The sequence below is a fragment of the Denticeps clupeoides genome, chromosome 14 (genome assembly GCF_900700375.1).
Source record: "Denticeps clupeoides chromosome 14, fDenClu1.1, whole genome shotgun sequence".
Taxonomy (NCBI): Eukaryota; Metazoa; Chordata; class Actinopteri; order Clupeiformes; family Denticipitidae; genus Denticeps; species Denticeps clupeoides.
The window spans coordinates 12,186,376-12,206,606 of record NC_041720.1 but is presented as its reverse complement, the minus strand read 5'-3'; the positions used below and the strand labels follow the sequence as shown (position 1 = coordinate 12,206,606).

General features: G+C 41.4%; 1 protein-coding gene across 5 annotated transcripts in view; it reads left to right on the top strand.

Annotated features, from left to right (window-relative positions):
* The window catches only part of fndc1 (fibronectin type III domain containing 1), a 33,826-nt gene extending 18,782 nt beyond the window's left edge, over positions 1–15,044 (top strand). For 3 of the 5 annotated variants that reach the window (XM_029002702.1, XM_029002701.1, XM_029002703.1), the window contains 9 exons: positions 763–840; positions 1,907–2,035; positions 6,773–7,003; positions 8,928–9,036; positions 11,782–11,861; positions 11,945–11,974; positions 12,177–12,338; positions 12,621–12,743; positions 13,708–13,823. In XM_029002702.1, the coding sequence (XP_028858535.1) occupies positions 763–840; positions 1,907–2,035; positions 6,773–7,003; positions 8,928–9,036; positions 11,782–11,861; positions 11,945–11,974; positions 12,177–12,338; positions 12,621–12,743; positions 13,708–13,823 (1,058 nt within the window). Of the gene's footprint in view, positions 1–762; positions 841–1,906; positions 2,036–6,772; positions 7,004–8,927; positions 9,037–11,781; positions 11,862–11,944; positions 11,975–12,176; positions 12,339–12,620; positions 12,744–13,707 lie in introns of all 5 variants that reach the window. The other 2 variants (XM_029002699.1, XM_029002700.1) reach the window with 2 other exon arrangements.
* The last annotated feature ends 5,187 nt before the right edge of the window (positions 15,045–20,231 follow it).

The window sequence follows — 20,231 nt, the reverse complement described above, 5'->3', positions numbered from 1 at the left end:
GATCCCAGAAGCATGCATTCACAGGCATGGCATTGCTCATTTAAACAAGCTATGCATGTCCTAGATGCAGATACAGAACCTGTTTGATTGTGATTGACTGTATGGAGGCAGGTTGCAAAATGGCAACAATACAGGCAATATACATACTGGGTGGAGTATGTGTTCCTGAGATGTGTACAACAGAGACCAGGTTTGAGATGTCCACTGACAGCACCATGAACAAGCAGTGTTATGAGCATAGAAATCTAAGAGGAATGCAGGAGGAACTGAAGAGACAGGACCTTGCACTCTGTGTTGCCAGGATTTAATTGGATGTTCTGGAAAAATGGCTTGTTGACAATAGGTATTGTCAGAGAAACTCAACTCTTAATAGATTATGCTAGTTTATTACAGCAGTTAAATATTTATCAGACAGGTTATGTAGTTTTGTGAGTGTTTTGTCGATGATTGGCTGAAAGACAAAATAAAGGACTAATCAATTATCACCCATTTTCAGCTTAGTTTATGAAAACATAATTAAAATTCGTTTTCTTAGTTTCATTCAGAGAAAAGGGATTGGGAGGGTAGTTTCTCCTTTCCAAAATACAGATAACCAGCAAGCAGTTTTTTTCTGTAAATCCTGAAGACCTAAATGATCCTTGACATTAGAAATCATGCTCCATGCAATACATGTATTATTGCACTTTGTGAATAAATTTCAATGTGTGTGTGCATGTTTGAGAGAGACTGCTGATTGTTTAGCCTTTGGTACTTCCTCTACAGAGAACGGCTCAGGGATGGGAATGGACACCATGGTAACAGTCACCATGGCACCTGGCACTGCTTTTGCTATAGAAGAAGGTACCGGTATTGGCTGAGTATGGCCCCAACTGGCTGCAGAGCTGTATTTTTCTTTTTGTTTGTTATTCTGTGTTTGCACCTTAACCCACTGTCATTTGCTTCATCTGCTGCTGGCTATTCCAAGTTCACTCAAGGTGCATGACTAACTCCAAGAAAGATGTCTCAACTGCATGCTGTTAGGAATGAATGGGTTTGGATGCCTATTAATGGCAGCTGTCTGCTAGACAGGATGAAAATTATTGTGTAATGTTTTGTTATGTAATGTCGCATTGGTCTCTTTACAAGTATGCTGTTGCATGACATAATTCAAAACAAACTTTAAATAAAGGTCTGCACTCCTTTTAACAATCGAGGGACAGTTCACTGTCCAATGATGTAGAAGAATCACACTTCTTAGTTTTTACATAAAATCCATAAAAATGTAGGTTGTGTGCCCACAGCGGCTGTAGAAAAGCTTCAAAAGCATGCATCAACATTTCTTTGGAGGGCAGTCATTATCTAAAAATTCTAAGCTAAGGCCACCTGCTGCTTTGTAATTTTTGAGTATTGCTTTTAGCCAATTGCTTTCCAACAGCAATATAGTGTCTATATCATCAGATCTTGAAAAAACATTCCTCATATGCCTGGTCTGGATACACATTCTCATGTGGGATTAAAACAGAATATTTTTCTTTAACAGTGTCCTTTTTGGGAACGAGAGCAGCCTTGTGGAAAATTCCACTTACAATATGGGGTCATACTCACTGCAAAATAAAAAAGGAATATTAACAAGTTAGAAAACACTCTTTTTTTGTGAGTATTACGAGAAATGTGTTTGTGTTCCAGGATTTTTGATTTAATAGTTTGCCAATCAGAAATATTTAATAAAAACACAGATAATCTATCTGCATTTTTGGTTTGGTGGCAGACATGGTCCCAAGGTGACAATAACAGAGCTCACACTTGTTGTGTCTGCCTACACCGCCGCGAACAAGTATTACTACAGCGACAGAAATTAAATCTAAGCACAGAGCGCCAGATTGTGTGTTTTCCTATTTGAAAAGAAATATCTTTCCTTTCTCTGTAGATGAATTTGTGATGGACACCATCTCACCTCCTACCACAATGACTCCGACCACTCCGGAGCATGACACAAGGCATTTCAACTCCAGTCCGTCATCAGAGTTCGACCTTGCTGGACGGAAACGCTTTACAGGTACTCCGTCAGTGTGGATGGGCTTCAAGAAGGGCTTCATGTGAGAGAGTAATTATGTTTGGAGGTGGAGTAATAGGTGTGTGTGTATGCGTGTGTTTTTGACAAATTGATCCACACTCCTATTGGTCCATGTCAGACTGTGCTGCATCTTCATCAGAAGCAGAACTGTTTTTATAGGGTTGAATCCCAGAAGGAAATTAGCCTTTTTAAAGCCACTAACTCTACTGCACCTGTACGCCAAGACACTTTAAAGCATCTGTAGAGCACAGTGTCTGGGAAAATTATATACGACTAAACATTATAAATGGGACAAATTATGTCAGGAGGTAAAATAGAAAAAAAAGAAAAAAAGAAAAAAAAGAAAAAAAATCCAAATGTTACCAAATTGTTCCAAACATACAGTACAAAACAACAAAAAAAATAATGTTGAACATTCATTCACCTAAAACACTTTAGTGCAGCATTTCCTTATTTTCATTTAATAATGAAATTATTTGTATAGAGAAAGACAAAAATGTCTCCCAATCTATTTTGCACAAATGGACTCAGAGTCTAAGCTATCCAACAACGTACACTTTTTTTATTAAACACACACAAAAAAAAAATCCACACAGTTCCAACATGCAGCACACTTCTTCACCCCAGCTGTAGTTCTCTCCGCTCTCAACTCTCTCTTCCGATAATTCCTGTACTTGCTCTCCAACCCAACCTCCTGGCCACACATCACCTCATAAATGCAGTACGTGATACATGCATTCAATCTTGTTTTTCATCTGCAGTTTTTTACTTCTAGGAGATCATTAAGTCATGCACAGAGTTGGGACAAACCAACCCCCAGTTCTTGTAACAGATATCTAGACATCAGCATTGTATCAAATCTAATGTAATTATTACTACTTTTGCTTTTTAATAATATTGTCTGTGTGTATTACTTTTATTACAGACTTTTAGCCTTTCCTGAACAAAAACTATTCGATTTTTTTATTATTAGTTTCTTTATGATTAACTAGGATATTTATGTTTAACCTTTATGCATAAGGCAACTTGAATTAATGTTCCCTGAATTGAGACCTATGGGGAAAAAACTATTTAAATTGAATAAGAAAGGAATGCATATGCACATGCAGACATTTTTATATCCCAAAAATCTGTCGTTTTAAGTATTAAATATTAAAGTGCAAGATGAGCAATGCTGATGTTGGAGAGGCTTTATGAAGTTACAGGAACAAGGGATGCTTGTGCAGGTCAACTGAATGTCTAGATGCAGATGTTGAGTTGAAGAACAGCAAGGGTGCAGAAGTGACCTGGAGTGACTGTAAATATTATTCTGCTGTGCTTTGACTACATACCTCGCCTCCAGCAAGACACTGTATTCAAAACAGGTTTGGATCCGCTTAAAGCATTTTCTGCGACAGGCTACTGGCCTCTGCTCTCTCAGAGGAGATGTTTCAGAAGAAACTCTCTCATTACATAACTTTGGACCATGGTTAACAAACTAGGTTTCTAGTGACCTCAGGTCACTCACAGTTTGAAATCATGGTCAAATGATTTTTCTTTTAAATTGTTTGCACACGTGGTGTGCAGGTGTGGCTGTAGTCAGATGCCTCTGTGAGTTCTGTCTTTGTTCACAGACATAGCCTTCACGTGCTTGTCTTGGCGGTTCACCATCATCAGCTGGTTTAGAAGGGTCTCCCTTCATTTTGAATAAATTAGAGTAGATTCAAATTAGTTTTCCTTGTCCAGGATAAAGTGTGCAATACTTTAACTAGAAGTACAGAAGAATTGAGTTGAAAGTTTGGATTGCAACATGGCAATTTACATTATGTACAGATATCTTGAATATGAAGTTTAAGTAGACAGTCTGGGGGCTTCGATATCAAGGTGCTACATCATGCAAAATTTATATAAAAAAAAACAGAAATATTTAGCAGTAAGTGATATGTAGACATTGTTGTGAATGAGTAATGAACAAAATTTAGCAGCTTATAAAGAATACATCAGAATGAAATACATCAGTATTGCACAGCTTTATCTCACAGTGTTGCTGTATTATACTTAATGTTAGTTTTACTTTTTGTGTCAAGTTTTTATTAGTCAGTCACATCCATACTCCATAGTCTAGTCAAAAATCCTAGTTGACTGAAACCTATGGAAATCTAGACCAAGCTGTGCACTGTACAGGTTACTTCACACCTGTGCATAATGGGAAATTTTACAGCAGGTTGCCGACCAGGTTGGCTGCCTAAGCCTAAACTTTTCAAAGACTGGACATGCCTTCGCAATACTGCATCCATGATGGCCTCTGAGGCTTGAATATCTGAATTTTATCCAACTGGTTGTTCGGTGCAACTATCTTTCAGTTTCTCCACAGAAGCAGCCGAGCAAACCAGAAACATGCACAAGCATGGTATTACAAGAGCAACACAAACACTGTTGACAGAATGATGAACAGTGGCAATACCAGATGCACATAGCTCAGGAACCCCAGCCATTACAATTTGTCATCTCTACGTTAATAGATAATGGCCTGGTTCATCTGATTAGATAAATGTGATTTGTAATTTGTTTGTATAACGATTCCAAGAAATTAAGACCATGATATTTAAAGGTAAAAATCCTGCATGTGAAACATGCTAAACAATGGAGTCTGGCACAAACAATGCCTCACTGAAGGCCAATGGAAAACAGCTGTGAGCAGACCTGTGAAAGCACCAACATCCAACACTCTGACACCATTAGAACTGGACAAGCTTGTCTCTCTTGATCCAGCATTAACTAGCAGCACTACAACACACAACAACACCCGTTTACTCCACAGCCATGTGAGCAATCTATCACAGCGTGGCCGCACATGTACATCTGAAACGTATTACACCCACAAAACAATCCAGGACGTGGATGAAGGGATCTGAGGTAAAAGTGCTGATATCAGCTGTGACAGCCTTCGTCCTGGCCAGACTCAGAGGCAACCCCCCCCCCCCCCCCATATTTATGGTTGCAATATTTCACACTCCACGCTCGCCACTTTCCAGATCTCCAGCATGTCCACCATTCCTCTCTCTGTTGGTGTTCTGTCCGTTTTTAAACTGCTCCCCAAATCCTCCTTCCCTCCAAACACTGGATGGGATCATTTGAGCTATGTGTGTATTCCAACTGCGCCATTTTCTGTAGTGTGGATCAGTGTGTATCTAGTTCTTATTATGTTTGTCTGTAGTTGGATTTATGAAAGTCAGAGAATTTAAAGATGGAACAGAATAATTTATAATACATAACCAATAAGCATGATTTATATTTGCAGCATTTAGCAGATCTTTGTATTCCATTTATGATCTCATACCTGTATATCTAGACTTAAATTATACTGCCATTTAACAAAGACATCACTTACATACCAAAAGATGTCCCGTACTTAGTATTTAGCTTTAATCAATGCTTGAAGATGAAAAGGGACTCGGTTGTTCTGGTGGCAATAAGAAGTTGATTCTTTTAATCTACAATCTAATCTGAATTGTAATTAGGGCACTTTCTTGGAACTGTATTGAACTGATCTAGAGCTTAGCAGTTCTGTTGTTCAGTTCTGTTAGCAGTGGTTGGCCTAGCGGTTAAGGAAACAGGCCCATAATGAAAAAGGTTGTCAGTTCCAATCCTAAGCAAAGCACCGTCCTGACCCACTGCTCCCCAGGCACCTGTGCTGATGCTTGCCTACAAGGCCAAGGAAGGGTCAGCACCCTCCTTCTTCTGATCTCTCATCACTCCTCTCTCCGATCCTCCAGCACTGCTTGACTGGTACCACCATCTCTCAGGGTACTAAGAAAGCATTAATCTAGACTCTCTTCTGTGTTGGCTCCTAGGTGGTAAAATGGACTTCCACTAGATGTTCTAATAGCTAAAGATCTTTAAAAGCAGGCTAAAATAATCCTTTTTAGGAAATACTTAGATTGAAAGAGGCTCTTATGTGTTTAAAAAGGTTGGTTTTTGAGATATTAAACTAATGGTATTTACAGATCCTGTCATAGTGAAACAAATGACGGATTTCAGTGATGGACATTTTAGCTTATGTAAATTGTTCTGGATAGGAGCGTCAGACAAATGCTGTAAATATGTATATAAATATAATAAGTGTTTGTGTGTAAGGATGTAAGAATTTGTATACGTGACATATTGACATACTGATGGGCGTGGATTTAAATCATCCAGAGTGAGGAAGCAGCATGCATGAACGTTCAGTAATCAGCTCCAGCCATTTTGAGCTCTTCCTCTGCTGATATAAATCCTGAGCACACCTTTGATCTTACATCCCATGTGTAGTAAAAAAATTATAACATTGAAAGTTTCTTAACTGAATACAACTGGACAAGGGTGGTAGTAGCCTAGTGGGTAACACACTCGCCTATGAACCAGAAGACCCGGGTTCAAATCCCACTTACTACCATTGTGTCCCTGAGCAAGACACTTAACCCTAAGTGTTTTCAGGGGGACTGTCCCTGTAACTACTGATTGTAAGTCGCTCTGGATAAGGGCGTCTGATAAATGCTGTAAATGAAAATGTAAATGGACATCAATGATTTTTTAAAGCTTTGTTAGAAGCTCTGGAACACCAAAAATACAAGCAGGGCAAAGCAAAAGATGAGGAACTATATTTCTGAATGTTGTCTGTAATTAAAATATTAGAAATGTATCGTTAAAACGTTGTGTTTCCTCATTTACTGACAAAATCACCACTTTTCCTCTCTGCAGCTCCATATGTGAACTACATCCGCAAGGATCCGGGTGCTCCATGCTCCCTGAATGAAGCTCTGGAGTACCTGCAGGTGGATGTGCTGGAGATCTTGATGGAGAAAGACACAGCGAACCAAAAGCAGCCACCCAAGAACAAACCCCATAACATCACTGTGGTTGCCATGGAGGGCTGCCACTCATTTGTTATTATAGACTGGGCCCGCCCAATGAAGGACGACATGGTGTCAGGTAGGTGGAGCCAATTATCATTTTTAACTGTGTTTGGTTTGCTTCCTGTGTGGGGTCTGACTTATCACTGAGAATGCAAAATTCATCATACTTAGAAACAATCCTTACATAAAGATGGAGATGGACAGTGAAGGACTTTCAGGAGTTTCATTCAGATGATGCAGGTTTTGCATAATTTTCCAACGAAGACACACAGTTGTCGTGGTGCTCAAACCTGGAAAGATGAGAAATCAGACGCAGCCAGATGAAAATATTTAAACGCACACAGTGCTACGCGATTTGCAGCTCACAGCATTTTGGGTACGCTAACTTAATCAGCTCTGAGGTGGAAATGTAAAAAGTTTGAATTTGCCAGACTTTTCCAGCACACTTGCCTCTGTAATGGTTTTTACATATGAAATTCTAGCCTTCTTTAGTCGGAAGAAAAGTGTGTTTAGCCCTAGCTGTGTGTCTTTCTAAAAATGTAAAGTTGATCAAGCTAGTGGACCAGCAAATTTGACCAGCTCGAGGTATGTTTTCACCCTAGTAAAGACCAGCAACCACACAAGCCTTCGACTTTCGCTCTTTAAACAGATCCAGAACACAAGACTGAGACTAGACTAGGATTTTGTCTTAAGGGCAGATTGTAGTCAAATTGTATTGCATTGGCCAAGTGTAAACTTAGTTTAGTTTATTGTCTTCAGAGGATTAAACAATATTTCGAGGTAAAAGAATTTAAACCAAGTGCAAGGACTGTATGGAGGGCATGTGTTGTTAGGACCAGATCATGTGATGAGCTTGTGAGATGCATCTTGCATATCTAGCATTAAGTTATAATATACCTGGACCATGGTAATTAACAGGCCCTGACCTCTATTTCAGGCGTTCCGACTGCAAAATCAAAACCCCTTGACCACTATCAGATTTCGCCAAAGTCTGTGTTTTCTCTACTCTCTTTGACTGGTAAAATATAAGGGTGCAGCTTCGTAGTGAATGTGTGCTTGATGTGATGCCTAAAACTGTTTTTTTTTTGTTTCCAATCATACCTTCTCATTTGTAAAACTTCCTGATCACTGAAATGTGGTTGCACAGTGCTGGGGCTGTATATGGGGAGGAGGTTTCTTTACAAGGTTGTGTTACACCACAGTCTTCTTGGTTAACTTATTACTTTACTCTCAACCCAGTTAACTTAAAACATACAGTTTAGTGGAATATCAGGATTGTTGTTGAAATTTGTGTTTAATAAAGCGATTATTAAGGTGTCTCAATAGATGAATGCTTATATGCAAGTGTTTTGGCAGTGGCCCAGATAAAAAAAAAAAAAAAAAAAACTTTCCACAAAGTCTGACCTTTAAAAAGGCATTTCACAGATTGATTAGGTTGTGTGTTTCTGTGTGATTAGAAGGGACTGTTTTTTTTGTCCTTCTGATTTCTGACATGACCTGGCCTGTTACCATGTGCACTGGACTATTTTTCCATTAGCCCTCGGCTATGAGCAGATGTGGACGTTTAACGGAGAAGGCAAAGAAATTAGCAAAACGGAGGAAAAAAAGACTCATTTTACTTTCCTGTTTTACTAATGAAGACTTAAATTATTTGAAGATAAACATGGCAAGTTTGACGAAGTAAAGATCAGGCTAATATTCTGCACAAGTCACAATCAATAGACATAAATTAAGGAGTGCTGTACAGGCTATGCTTAACATTCTGCTACAACATAGCAACCCTGCTTCTGGTATGACATCATGGTCTGCGTGTGTGCGCTGTCACCAACTGAGAATAAGAGTTGGTGTCGTTAAGAAAGCAGGTCATTAAATAATAATATGAGAAAATATGGAAAAAAATGATCTGTTGATAAAAACTGCCCAATATCTGCCCAACCCTATTGTGAAGTGGCTGAACCTGACAAAAGACGCACTGATATCTGACTACTTTGCTCCTTTAGGGTACTTGGTTCACAGCGCCTCCTACGACGATGTGCTGAATAACCGATGGTCCACCAGCTCTTCAGCTGGAACACACCTGCCAGTGGAGAACCTCAAACCCAACTCCAGGTAAGCTTCAGACCCCACCCTCTTTTGAGACACAAGCTGTTAATGTGTGTATCCTTTAAGAGTGCAAAAGTCTGGAAGCAGACGCGTCAGTTACATTGATAATTATCATGTACATCAATAACATCCTTGACAGCTTCTCTGCAGCAACTATTCTGTGTTTGGGTTCTCATCTCAGCATGTGGACTCTTGGGTTGTGACTCAGTGGTTGAGGTTTGGCTGTGGATGACTGTGCTGCGTCCACCAAAGGTCTGCCTGCCACATGCTGAGACCAGGAGCCTCAAATTCTTGCTGGCCTCCCTGCTTCTGACTGACAACCATTTGGTCCTAAATCAAACGGCCACTCGCTGCGTTCTACATTAAATTATCTTTCTCCTGCTTCCTTCTTCTACTCTTTATCACAGCCTCAAGTAACACTTAGTAACACTTGGGTTCCCAAAAAGATGGCGTCACATTGCATGTGTGATCCCTTCTCAAAAAAGTCTAGCAAAAACTGGCGTTCACTCTGACTAAGAGAGCTTAATGGAGAGCATGTGTTGTGATAGCTCCATACCAGATCCTGAACTACGGTCAAATGTCTGGATCAGCGCAGGCAGGAGTCGCCTGAATAAAGTTTCTATTCCCACCAGTGGAAAATTAGCAAAGTAACCATGCTTCCTTGAGGCTCTTCTCTCCTCTAAATGCAGACATTTAGCTAATTAAGTGTGGGGTTTTTTTTTTGTTCAGACTGGTCAGGGGCGGCCAGTGTGTATTTGGATTTTTACCTTTGTATTATAGAATTTTTTTTTCATTGCTAGTTTCTAGAGGAGGAACAAACTACTCACCAAGCAGTGGTGCCATGTACCTGACTGTTTAAGCCTCGATTAGCAGATCCGACATCATAAATGCATCTCAGAGTCATCTCAGAACCATGGGCCCATCAAAACCAACATGCAAATGGAATATCAGCAAAGTAGTGAATATGATTATAGCAATATCCCCCATAATAACCACAGGCCATAACGTGCTGCTGAGTCTCATTTATCCCCAGACACGTGCATTTTCACACTTTTTTTCCCCACAATTTCTCTTTCTCCACTTCACACTCTGCCTCTAGCACACACACATACACACATCCATGAGACCCCTTCTTCTGAGAAGAGTTCATAAGAAAGGAATGTGAGGGTGAATGAGTTTGCTCTTGCCCTGTGTGGCACTTTAAATACTGCATTTTCATTTCACTGTTTTCTTATATGAAGACGTGTGTCACAATGCTGAGTGACAGATTGCAATTAAAAAAAAAAAACCTTGCATACAACTACAGGCTTGCCTGTTTTTTTTCTTTACATTTAGAGCTGTGTGCCATGATTCACTAAAGTGAAGTGATTGTCATTGTGAAACACTGCGGCACAGCACACGGTGACACAATGAAATGTGTCCTCTGCTTTTAACCATCACCCTTGGTGAGCAGTGAGCAGCCACGACAGGCACCCGGGGAGCAGTGTGTGGGGACGGCTCTTTGCTCAGTGGCACCTTGGCGGATCGGGATTCAAACCTTCTGATCCCAGGGCCACTTCCTTAAACGCTAGGACACCACTGCCTAAATGTATATTTCCTAGAAAATTAAATATTTGCAAATAAAAAATAGAGTATTACTTGTGTAAATACTACGGAGGAGGAATTTATTCATCAAACACTAGACCTTTTTACAGTGGTCTTGCCAAAATTGTCAGTTTCTCATTATTTTGGTCAGAATTTCCACATGGCCTCTGTAACTGCACACAGAGTGGAGTGAGCCAAGCGTGAGGTTATCCAGCGCTAGCCATGCGACACACTGCTACGTGGAAAGATTGTCTTCATTCACTCGACACCCGCGGCGTGTTTTTAAAAAAAAACAAAAAAAACGGACTGTTCAGATTTTAACCGTCTCGTGTATTAAATGAAACAAAGTCTATTTCAAAGGGAGCCTGTCAGATTCTGTGGCCTGTTCTCTGTCTTGGGAGCATTTGTCATATAGAGAACGTTCCATGAGAAATTTCTGTGTTGAATCATTTTTCTTTTCTTCCTTTTTCTCGCTTTCTTTCTACCGGCCAAAAAACAGTTTCATAGCGCTTTGCTCGCTTTAGATTCATAAGAACATAAGAGGATTTATCATAAAGCCAAGTTCTCTGTGAACATACAAGTGCCTTTCCAGATGTGTGTTCACAATTGTGCATGAGACACTGTAGCCCCACCACGATGGACCAAGAGCTCAAAATCCTCTATCCCATGCAATATTTAGATGAGACATACAAAGAAAATCCTTTGGAAATTAGCTAAAAACACTTCTTTACTCCTGTAGTCTCAGTGACAAGGTCCATTCGCCACAACCTATTGGCTCTGCTGACTTCCCGTTGGCTCAGGAATCATAGCAGACAGTGGCTGCTGTCCCTGCCACCATTCTGCAAAAAAAGTAACTTCAGCTGCTACACCTGCACACACATACATTCGGGCCGGAGGCAAGGAAGTTAGCCGGGTATAACCATCACAAATCAGGCATGAGTTTCACTGCCATAAAACACCTCAAAACATTGCAAAATGCTAAGTTGCTATGAAATGACATAGGCTTCTTTAAGATGGCACCCCGTCCTGCCCTGCACCCAATGTTACAGGATTGGTTCTGGAAGCCACAACCCTCAGCGGGATAAGCAGCTATGGATAGTTAGTGGGCGACCAAGCAGACGTGATAGCAGAATGTTCATTCAGGACTTTTTCATTCTCTTTTCTCAGGTACTATTTTAAAGTTCAGGCAAGGAACATATTTGGTCTTGGACCCATCAGCGAGACAATCACATACGTCACAGAGTCGGGTTAGTGCATTTGTATGTTAAACACCACGTATACGCAGCACCTGGCTACCAGACGTAAACTGTGATTGACATTTCTTTTTTAGACGACCCTCTTCTGATCGAGAGACCGCCAGGTAAGCAATCACACGCATATAAATTGATGTGCTTTCTGTGTTTTTTTTGTTTTTTGCAATTAATTTTGCACTATAAAACATCACAAAACAACGAAGAGCTTATAACTACCACAACAACGTTGTGCGTTATCCGCCTCTGTGCTATATGCCTCTGCTGAATAGACTACTGGCGTTGTCCAATGTCCTATTTTTCTATGCCCAGGTGGAGAGCCTATCTGGATTCCCTTCACTTTCCGCTACAATGCTGCCCACAGCGCATGTAAAGGAAGTCAGTTTGTGAAGCGGACCTGGTACAGGAAGTTTGTAGGTGTCGTCCTCTGCAACTCCCTGCGCTACAAAATCTTCATGGGGGACGGACTCAGAGGTATGATCTGTTGAGCTGTTGCCCTCATTAATTTGACATCTTTAGACTTGCTTGCACCCCTTTTAATTGGCATAAGGCCCTGTCTTGTTTAATTTATTAACATTTTTTAAATTCAGCTTATATGTAAATAATACATGTTTAGACAAGTGTTTAGACCTGGAGTTTGTCATGTTACCGTGGCGACCTTAGAACCTTTGCATTCTTATTCCATTGTGTGTTCTACAAAAACAAGATTTGACTGATGCAGTTGACCTTGCACTGACCTTTGATGGCTTTCCACAGACACATTTCACAGCATCGCCGACTCGTCCGGCCACGGGGAGGATCACTGTCAGTTCGTTGACTCATACCTGGATGGGAGAACAGGACCGCACAACCTCTCTGTTTACCTACCAACAGCCCAAGGTACGACCATCTTCTCTTTTTTGTGAAGCGGCCCCATAATCAGAAGGTTGCCAGTTTGAATCCTGATCCTCCAAGGCGCCTGTCATGGCTGCCCACTGCTCACCAAAGGTGATGATTAAAAGCAGAGGACACATTTCATTGTGTCACCGTGTGCTGTGCTGCAGTGTATCACAATGACAATCACTTCACTTTCACTTTTCACTTTCACATTTACGCAAAACAAATAACGGGGAAGGAACTCTTCTCATTACAGTTACATTCTGGACAGGTTTGGTCTGATGTTTATACCCCTGGCTCTGGTGCTCTTGGTACTTCTGGTACTTCAATAATCCTTATCAGCACTAATCACTAATCATCACTAATACTTATCAGCAATAAAAATAAATATAATATCAATCTCAAAAAGGTTATTTCACTGGCAACTAAACAAAACTTGTTTCCATAAGTCCAGTTGCCAGTGAAATAGCCTTTTTGTTTACTTAACCATGACCTGGATGACTGAGAACCTTCACTGATACATATAAAATGAACAATATTACTTTTAATTGAATGCCATCCATATTTGCATTTGAACACATTAAGCAGAAATGGCCTTTGCCAGAGGTCACATCACCATTCACACACAGGTTTTGTGACGCAGTTGTGGTGTAGCGGCCAGGGAAGTAGACTCGTGACCAGGACAGCCGGTTTGATTCCACCGGTGACAAAGGTGCCTCTGCATTTTAACCTTGAGCAAAGAACCGTCCCCATATACTGCGCCACAGGTGCTATTTCTGGTTAAAATGCAGAGGATGCTGTGTCACTTGACCTCAGATGTAAATCAGTCTTACTTTTTTTTATATAATTCCTATACTCTTAAAAATTAGCATTTTGTTACATCCTAGCCCAGTACACATGACATATTCATATAAAAAAAATTATATATATAATTTAATTATAAACCATTCTGATCTGTGTGTTCCAGGTTACTATCGTTCATTTAGGCAGGAGCCAGTGAATTTTGGGCCCATCGGTAGGCGTACGCCACACACTTTTGTGGGATGGTACGAGTGTGGAGTCCCTATTCCTGGAAAGTGGTAACAGAGAGGTCAGCAAGAAGTCACCACCGAGGGATGCCACATTTGTCCCTCCCTCTGAAACACACAAACAGGAACTTTTTTGCTCCCAGTGGCAACTGCAACAAACATATACTGCTTCATACAGAGAGAATATATTACTTAGTAAAATAAAGTAGCACTAATGTGTCTATGTATCCAGTATTGTGCACTTTTTTAATTAAAGCAGTTTGTATATGAGGAAATAAAAAGCATGTGTACTCTGCTTATCAATGGTCTTTGGGAACAAAAGCAATATCATAACAAGGGCTTCTGGTTTCTTTATAGAATAATTTATGTGAGAAATGCATCTGATTAATTATGGCACCATTCAAACTCGAGTGACACTTCTGAAAGACGGTGACTGCTGAGGTTAGGCTTAATGTTTATTAAATGGGACCACAGTTGCAGCTTTCAGATTTTTCAGATTTTTCTAACTTGCACAAATTTGTACTGTTTGGTATTTTAAGTTGTTTTGGAAGCAGTTGCCCATACAAGGGCAGTTTTTAAAATTAGACATATTTGCTCAGGAATGGTTATAATATGAATAAAGGTGCTATGGAATAATAAAAAATAAAAAAAACTGACATTTAATCATTGCCCATTTTGTCCATATGAGACCATTTAGATCCTAATTTTTACATATTGATTAGCTAGCATTGTTCCATTGTAAATAATATATATATATATATATTTGGCCATTGAACTCCTGTAGTGATGTATCTCCTGTAGTGATCTGGAGTAGAACGACTCTAATAAAGGAACTAGATCAGGTGACCTAAATCTCAAGCAGCCACGTCGACCTGTGCACAAGTGCAGTGTGTGTATGTGTGTAGACACTTGTATTAATCATCGGGAGCTAAAGCTGTAGAGATTGATTCAGAACTTTTTTTTCTCTCTCCGGCAACAGCAGTTTTTAATAAAAAATTTACGGTTTTGTGGTGGCGTACAGAAAGAACGGTAGTATGGGAGGGCCATGTCACAGAACATCCTTACTGTATTCAGTTTTGGGGATAATTAACTGGGATCAATTCTTGACATTTCTATGTTGATGGATGCTACATTTCAGTTTTGTGTCTGTCGCATTTGTTTATAGCCTGTAAACGGATTCATTCTTAATCCTGCATAATCTGCAGGAATTTGTGTTGTGATCAATCTGGCAGTAAACATTATTTCTTAATAAAATGAATACAAATATCACCATAAATCATCACTCATGCTGCCTGTTTCTGTGCATCTTCATGACCCAGTTGGATTTAAATAGAAGTCGAAAAGTGTTTAACATCAAGATATTCATTCATTGATTATGAAATATTACGCATGTAAATCATTATTTTTAATTTATTTGTAAATGTGTAAAGGTGTGTTACTTATGCTGACCCTAACCCTGAATTATATAACACATTATAATGAGTAAATGTAATCTGGGACAATTTAATGTAACATATGGTAAATTCTTAGATACTACCATTATTTCTATACCATTTTCTTTTGCAAGTTTCGCCTCTGGCCACTACTTGTACTTATAATTCACCAGCTAAAAAAAAAAAGTACTTTTTCCTAGAGGAAGTATGGCTGTAAACATGCAGGCCACACGCCTGGAGGTTAGTTTTTGTTCTCTCCTTTTGTTTCCCCTGTTTTTGGCCCTCGGGATACGATCCCCAAGTATACGGGGGTCGAGTCGTGGCGAGGAGCAGCAAAGTCTGCAGGTGAGTAGGCGGAGCGAGGGTGTAGACAGGAGCGAGGACGTGACGTGGGCAGTGAGCACAGAGGATGCGACCACCACGATCTTCGCCATGTCAGGCCAGGCACTCTGCGCTCTGCTGGCTCCCCATGGACTGGGATAACACAGACGACGGCGAGCGATGACAAGTTGCTTGGCTCCGCCCATCGCGCCCATCGCGCCCACCCGCGATGGTCAAGAGGTCCATGGGGACCCACGTGACTACCGGTGATGTGAGGACAGCAAGGGAGAAACGGACAGTGAGGCGGCGGGAAGTCACCAGCCAGCAACTGCGCTGCTGGGACTGCCTTGCGGGGAATCTGCCTCTACAGCTCCGGCTGCGGACACGCCTACCCTCTGCCCGGAAATTGCCCAGCCCCCTGTTGGACGTACCCATGGCGCCTGGACTTTTCTCAGGAGCAGCAGGTACATGCCAGCCCATCTTAACATCCTGTGGTATGTACTTTGCTGCTCTTCCCTCGCTCTCAGATGTGGACAAGATCACCACCATCCTCGCATGTCTGACTGGGTCAGCGTGGGGCTGGGGAGCCGCCCTTTGGCAGCGGGGAGAGACAGACAAGATGCGTTATCAGGACTTCCTGGAGCTACTGAGGGTGGAGTTTGATCAACCAGAACCCGAGCCATGGATCAAACCCTGCCCCACCACCACACCCAGAAAAAGCCAGGACCCTGTGCAGGAAGCCCCCACGGTGTGGGACTCAGCACTGGCAGGTGGTAAGAGGGTCGCGCTGGAGTTCATGCCAAACCTCCTCAGCCACCAGAGAAAGGTATTAAACAAGTGCTATTTCATGCCATGGTGTAAAACTATAATAATCCACGATACTGAACAGCTGCCATTAAATTAGGCGATCAGCCATTCATGCAATCTCTCTAACAGCATATACAACTGGCTGAACATAATCACTCCAACATGAGTGCAAATTGTGCATAAACAATATGAATTCTGTTAATTCAACAGGGGTATTCTTTTAGTTTAGTAATTACCTATGTGACATTCTCTGACTTTGGAATATTAAACAAACATTACTCATGACCCAGCATGAATGCCTATCTCTTTTTTTTCTATATTTGCCTAAGCAGGAACATGTCACAAAGACATCAGTGGTTACTCAGAGCAACCAGAAAATTTTTCTGGTATTCTATCAGTCACCACAGTTCCTTATCTCAAAAACAAAATAATTTTGTTTCAATTGGTATTCAGTCAGAGTAATGGGGTTTCCACATTATGATGTCTGTGCTTTCAGTTAAGTATGTGAAACTTCTCCTTAGGAATTATTAAAGACAGCAGTTGTCAGCGCATTCTGCTAATGAAGTTCTCTAAACCTCAGAACAAGTTAACACATAGGCTCACGTGTGCCTCAGATTCACATTCCCTTGTTGAGATGATGTTTGTAAAATGGGGCAGTGTTGGCCTAGTGAAATCCGAACCGCCAAGGTGGCCCTGAGGTGCCACTGAGCAAGGCACCGTCCCCACAACTGCTCCCTGGCCGCCTCCCAAAATGACTACTGCTCACTAAGGTTAATGGTTAAATGCGGAGAACACATTTTGTTGTTTCACCTAGTGCTATGCTGCCAATCACAATGACAATCACTTCACTTTCACTAAATATTGTAGTTAAGGGCACCATTTTCAAGATGGCACTGTTCATTGGTGTGAGGTCAGGCATCCTCAGGAATTACATGAATAGATTAAACAATAAAGATTAACGGTGAAGCTCCAGATCACCAGGCAAAAGTCCCAAGCACTGGCAGGGCAGGTAAGGGTAGACACTGGACCCCTTTGTTACCAGTCGATGCAACATTGCAGTCTTCGTCCATCATGGGTCATCCATCATGGGCCCCAACTTGGCCCTACCTCCAGTGGGATAGGACCAGAGTCAAACAACCCTGTATTTTGTGACCCAGGACATGGTAGCTGTCAGGTGAGATGAGCAATTGCCATGGTGGACCATGTGCACCATTAAAGGACCTATGCTTCGCTTACAACATGATATGCATCCGGGAGGGTGACGAGTGGAAGACCGCATCATCACTCCCACCAGTCACTTTGAGAACATTGTAATTCCCTTCGGCCTTTGTAACGCACCTGCTGTCTTTCAGCAGTTCATCAACAACACTCTTAATGATATGCTGGAACGGTGGGTGTATGCCTATTTGGATGACGTCCTTAATTACTCACTGTCACTCAAAGCACACATCCAACATGTAAGAGCAGTCCTCAAAAGAGCAGTCCTCAAAAGTTCAGTCCGGCGCAGCAGCGATACGGGGTGGGGGACCGTGAGCTGTTAGATGTCAAGTGGGCGCTGGAGGATTGGCACTGGTTGCAAAGCTGCGATACCCCCTGTCTGGTCTGGAACAACAACCAAAATCTCATCTCCATCCAACAAGCCAAACAACTCAACCCATGACAGGCAAGGTGGGCCATCTTCTTTGAACAATTTCACTCTAACCTCACCTACTGACCCCGCAGCCAGAACACACAAGCAGACGTCCTTTCAAGCCAACACGTCCCTGACCTCCAACCACCCAAACCCACACCCATCCTACCCTCCAACCGCATCGTGAGACCCCTCCAGTTGTCCCTGGAAACCCAGGCATCCAAACCCGGTCCACGAGATGTGACCCCTTGGTCACATTGCCTGCCTCCCTGCCTCTGCCACAACTGCTGACCTGGTCCTCCAGAATGTTGATCAGTTACATGGGTTACCCCATTACTCCAGGGCATCGTCTCCATCTGGGGTCCCCAATTCGTCTCGGCTGTATAGAAGGCGTTCTACCTGCAGTCTCTCCTCTGGCTATCACCCTTGCCACCTGCCAAAGGCCAGGCAGAGAGAGCAAACCAATAGCTGGGGTGATACCTGTGGTGCTTCACAGCCAATCATCATGCACCTGGCCATGCTACCTCCTGTAGGTGGAGCTGGCCAACCTCATCCAAATCTCATCTGCCACCGGCTACAGAACTTTTGAGGCCTGCTATGTACCGACTACGCTTCCGGCTGGGCCAGCAAGTGTGGTTCTCCACCCAAGATCTCCATCTTTGTACAGAGTCACTCAAGTTCATTGGGCTGGGTAAGACACTCTCCTATGAACCAGAAGACCCAGGTTCAAACTCCACTAGAACCACTGTGTCCCTGAGCAAGACACTTAACCCTGAGTTGCACCAGGGGGACTGTCCCTGTAACTACTGATTGTAAGTTGCTTCGGATAAGGGCATCTGATAAATACCATAAATGTAAATGTAAAATCCCTGTTTAGGATTTGCCCATAATGTATGTGATCACTGTCAGAAGGCCATAACATGCCATAAACCATATTTTATGAACAAAAGCCTGAAATATATATAGTTACAAATCATTACGAACAATGAAACAATGCAATAAGCATACAAGAAGAGCAATCTTTGTATGAATATTAGATTCATGCTTTGTCTTGAAAGATACTTTGAAGTCTCTTGATGATTCAGGAAAACCATGTTGATGTTCTCTGGTTACATGCAGCAAACATTATGGTTTGGAGTTGGCTTTCACCCGCAGCAAACAACCAGGTTGAACATCTGGGTCTAATATGAGCCTGTAGTCCAGAGGCTTAGAGAAAAAAACAGGACTGTAAACCTTGCCAAGTTGTGGCAATTAAATTGCAGATATGCATGTAGCATTGCTTGCTAATAACAATGTACGGTATTATCAGCACAATTTTCAACTAGGCCTGGGCAACCTCAACGACTGGGCATAGGGCAGGGAAGAGTAGTGGAAGTAGAAGTAGTAGGAGTGTTTTATATTACATTTAAATAATCATCAAATGAGCTTTATGTACATGTGCAAATACACAAAAAAAATGTGTGTAAACACTATTGTTTAGTGTTTTATGGTTATTGGGTCTCTGGGGCAAGGGAAGTGAAATTATAGCCTCAAGTCTTTTTACAGATTCTTACAATGCACACACCAACATAAAGAGCATGTCAGCCAAATCATCCCATCTGTCTATTCCCCATGAGAAACTAGCAGTGAATTAAAGTTTCTATGCTTCCTTTTTTCGATATAGTAGCGGTCAGGGTTCAGGAAAAGTATGAATTACTACAAACCAAAAAAAAACATTTATAAAAACTCAGCTTAGCATGCAGCCGTACCACAGATGTGTTCTTAAAGACAACTTTTTCAGCCCAGATTTTCATTATTTTCCTCTCTTAGTGTATAATTATGCATGAACAACTAATTATGGATGAGTAACTTTTCATACAGAAATGTCAGGCATCGTTGTGCACACATTAAATGGCTCTGCAGCTGCAGCAGGACACAGTAGAAAATTTAACTGTTTTCCACATGCTGTTGTATGTCTTTTTTTTTTTAAGTAAGTCACGCGCCACTTCGGCTGGAAAATGTTACCCCTCGTTCTGGAAGCATTAAATCATCTGTGATTGGTTGGAGAAAAGGTTGGAGTCAACACCATAAGAGAAGAAAGTGAACGAAAGAGTCTACATGTACTGAAGGCTCTCTAAAACAAATTAAATATATTTGAGCCATTATTTTACAAAAATGCATTCTAATTATGTCAAATGGCATATTTGTTCTAAGAAATTTGAATAAAAAAAAAACTCAAAACTAAAACACATGTCCTTCAGCAACATTTTGAGGGTGCATACACAGTTCTCAT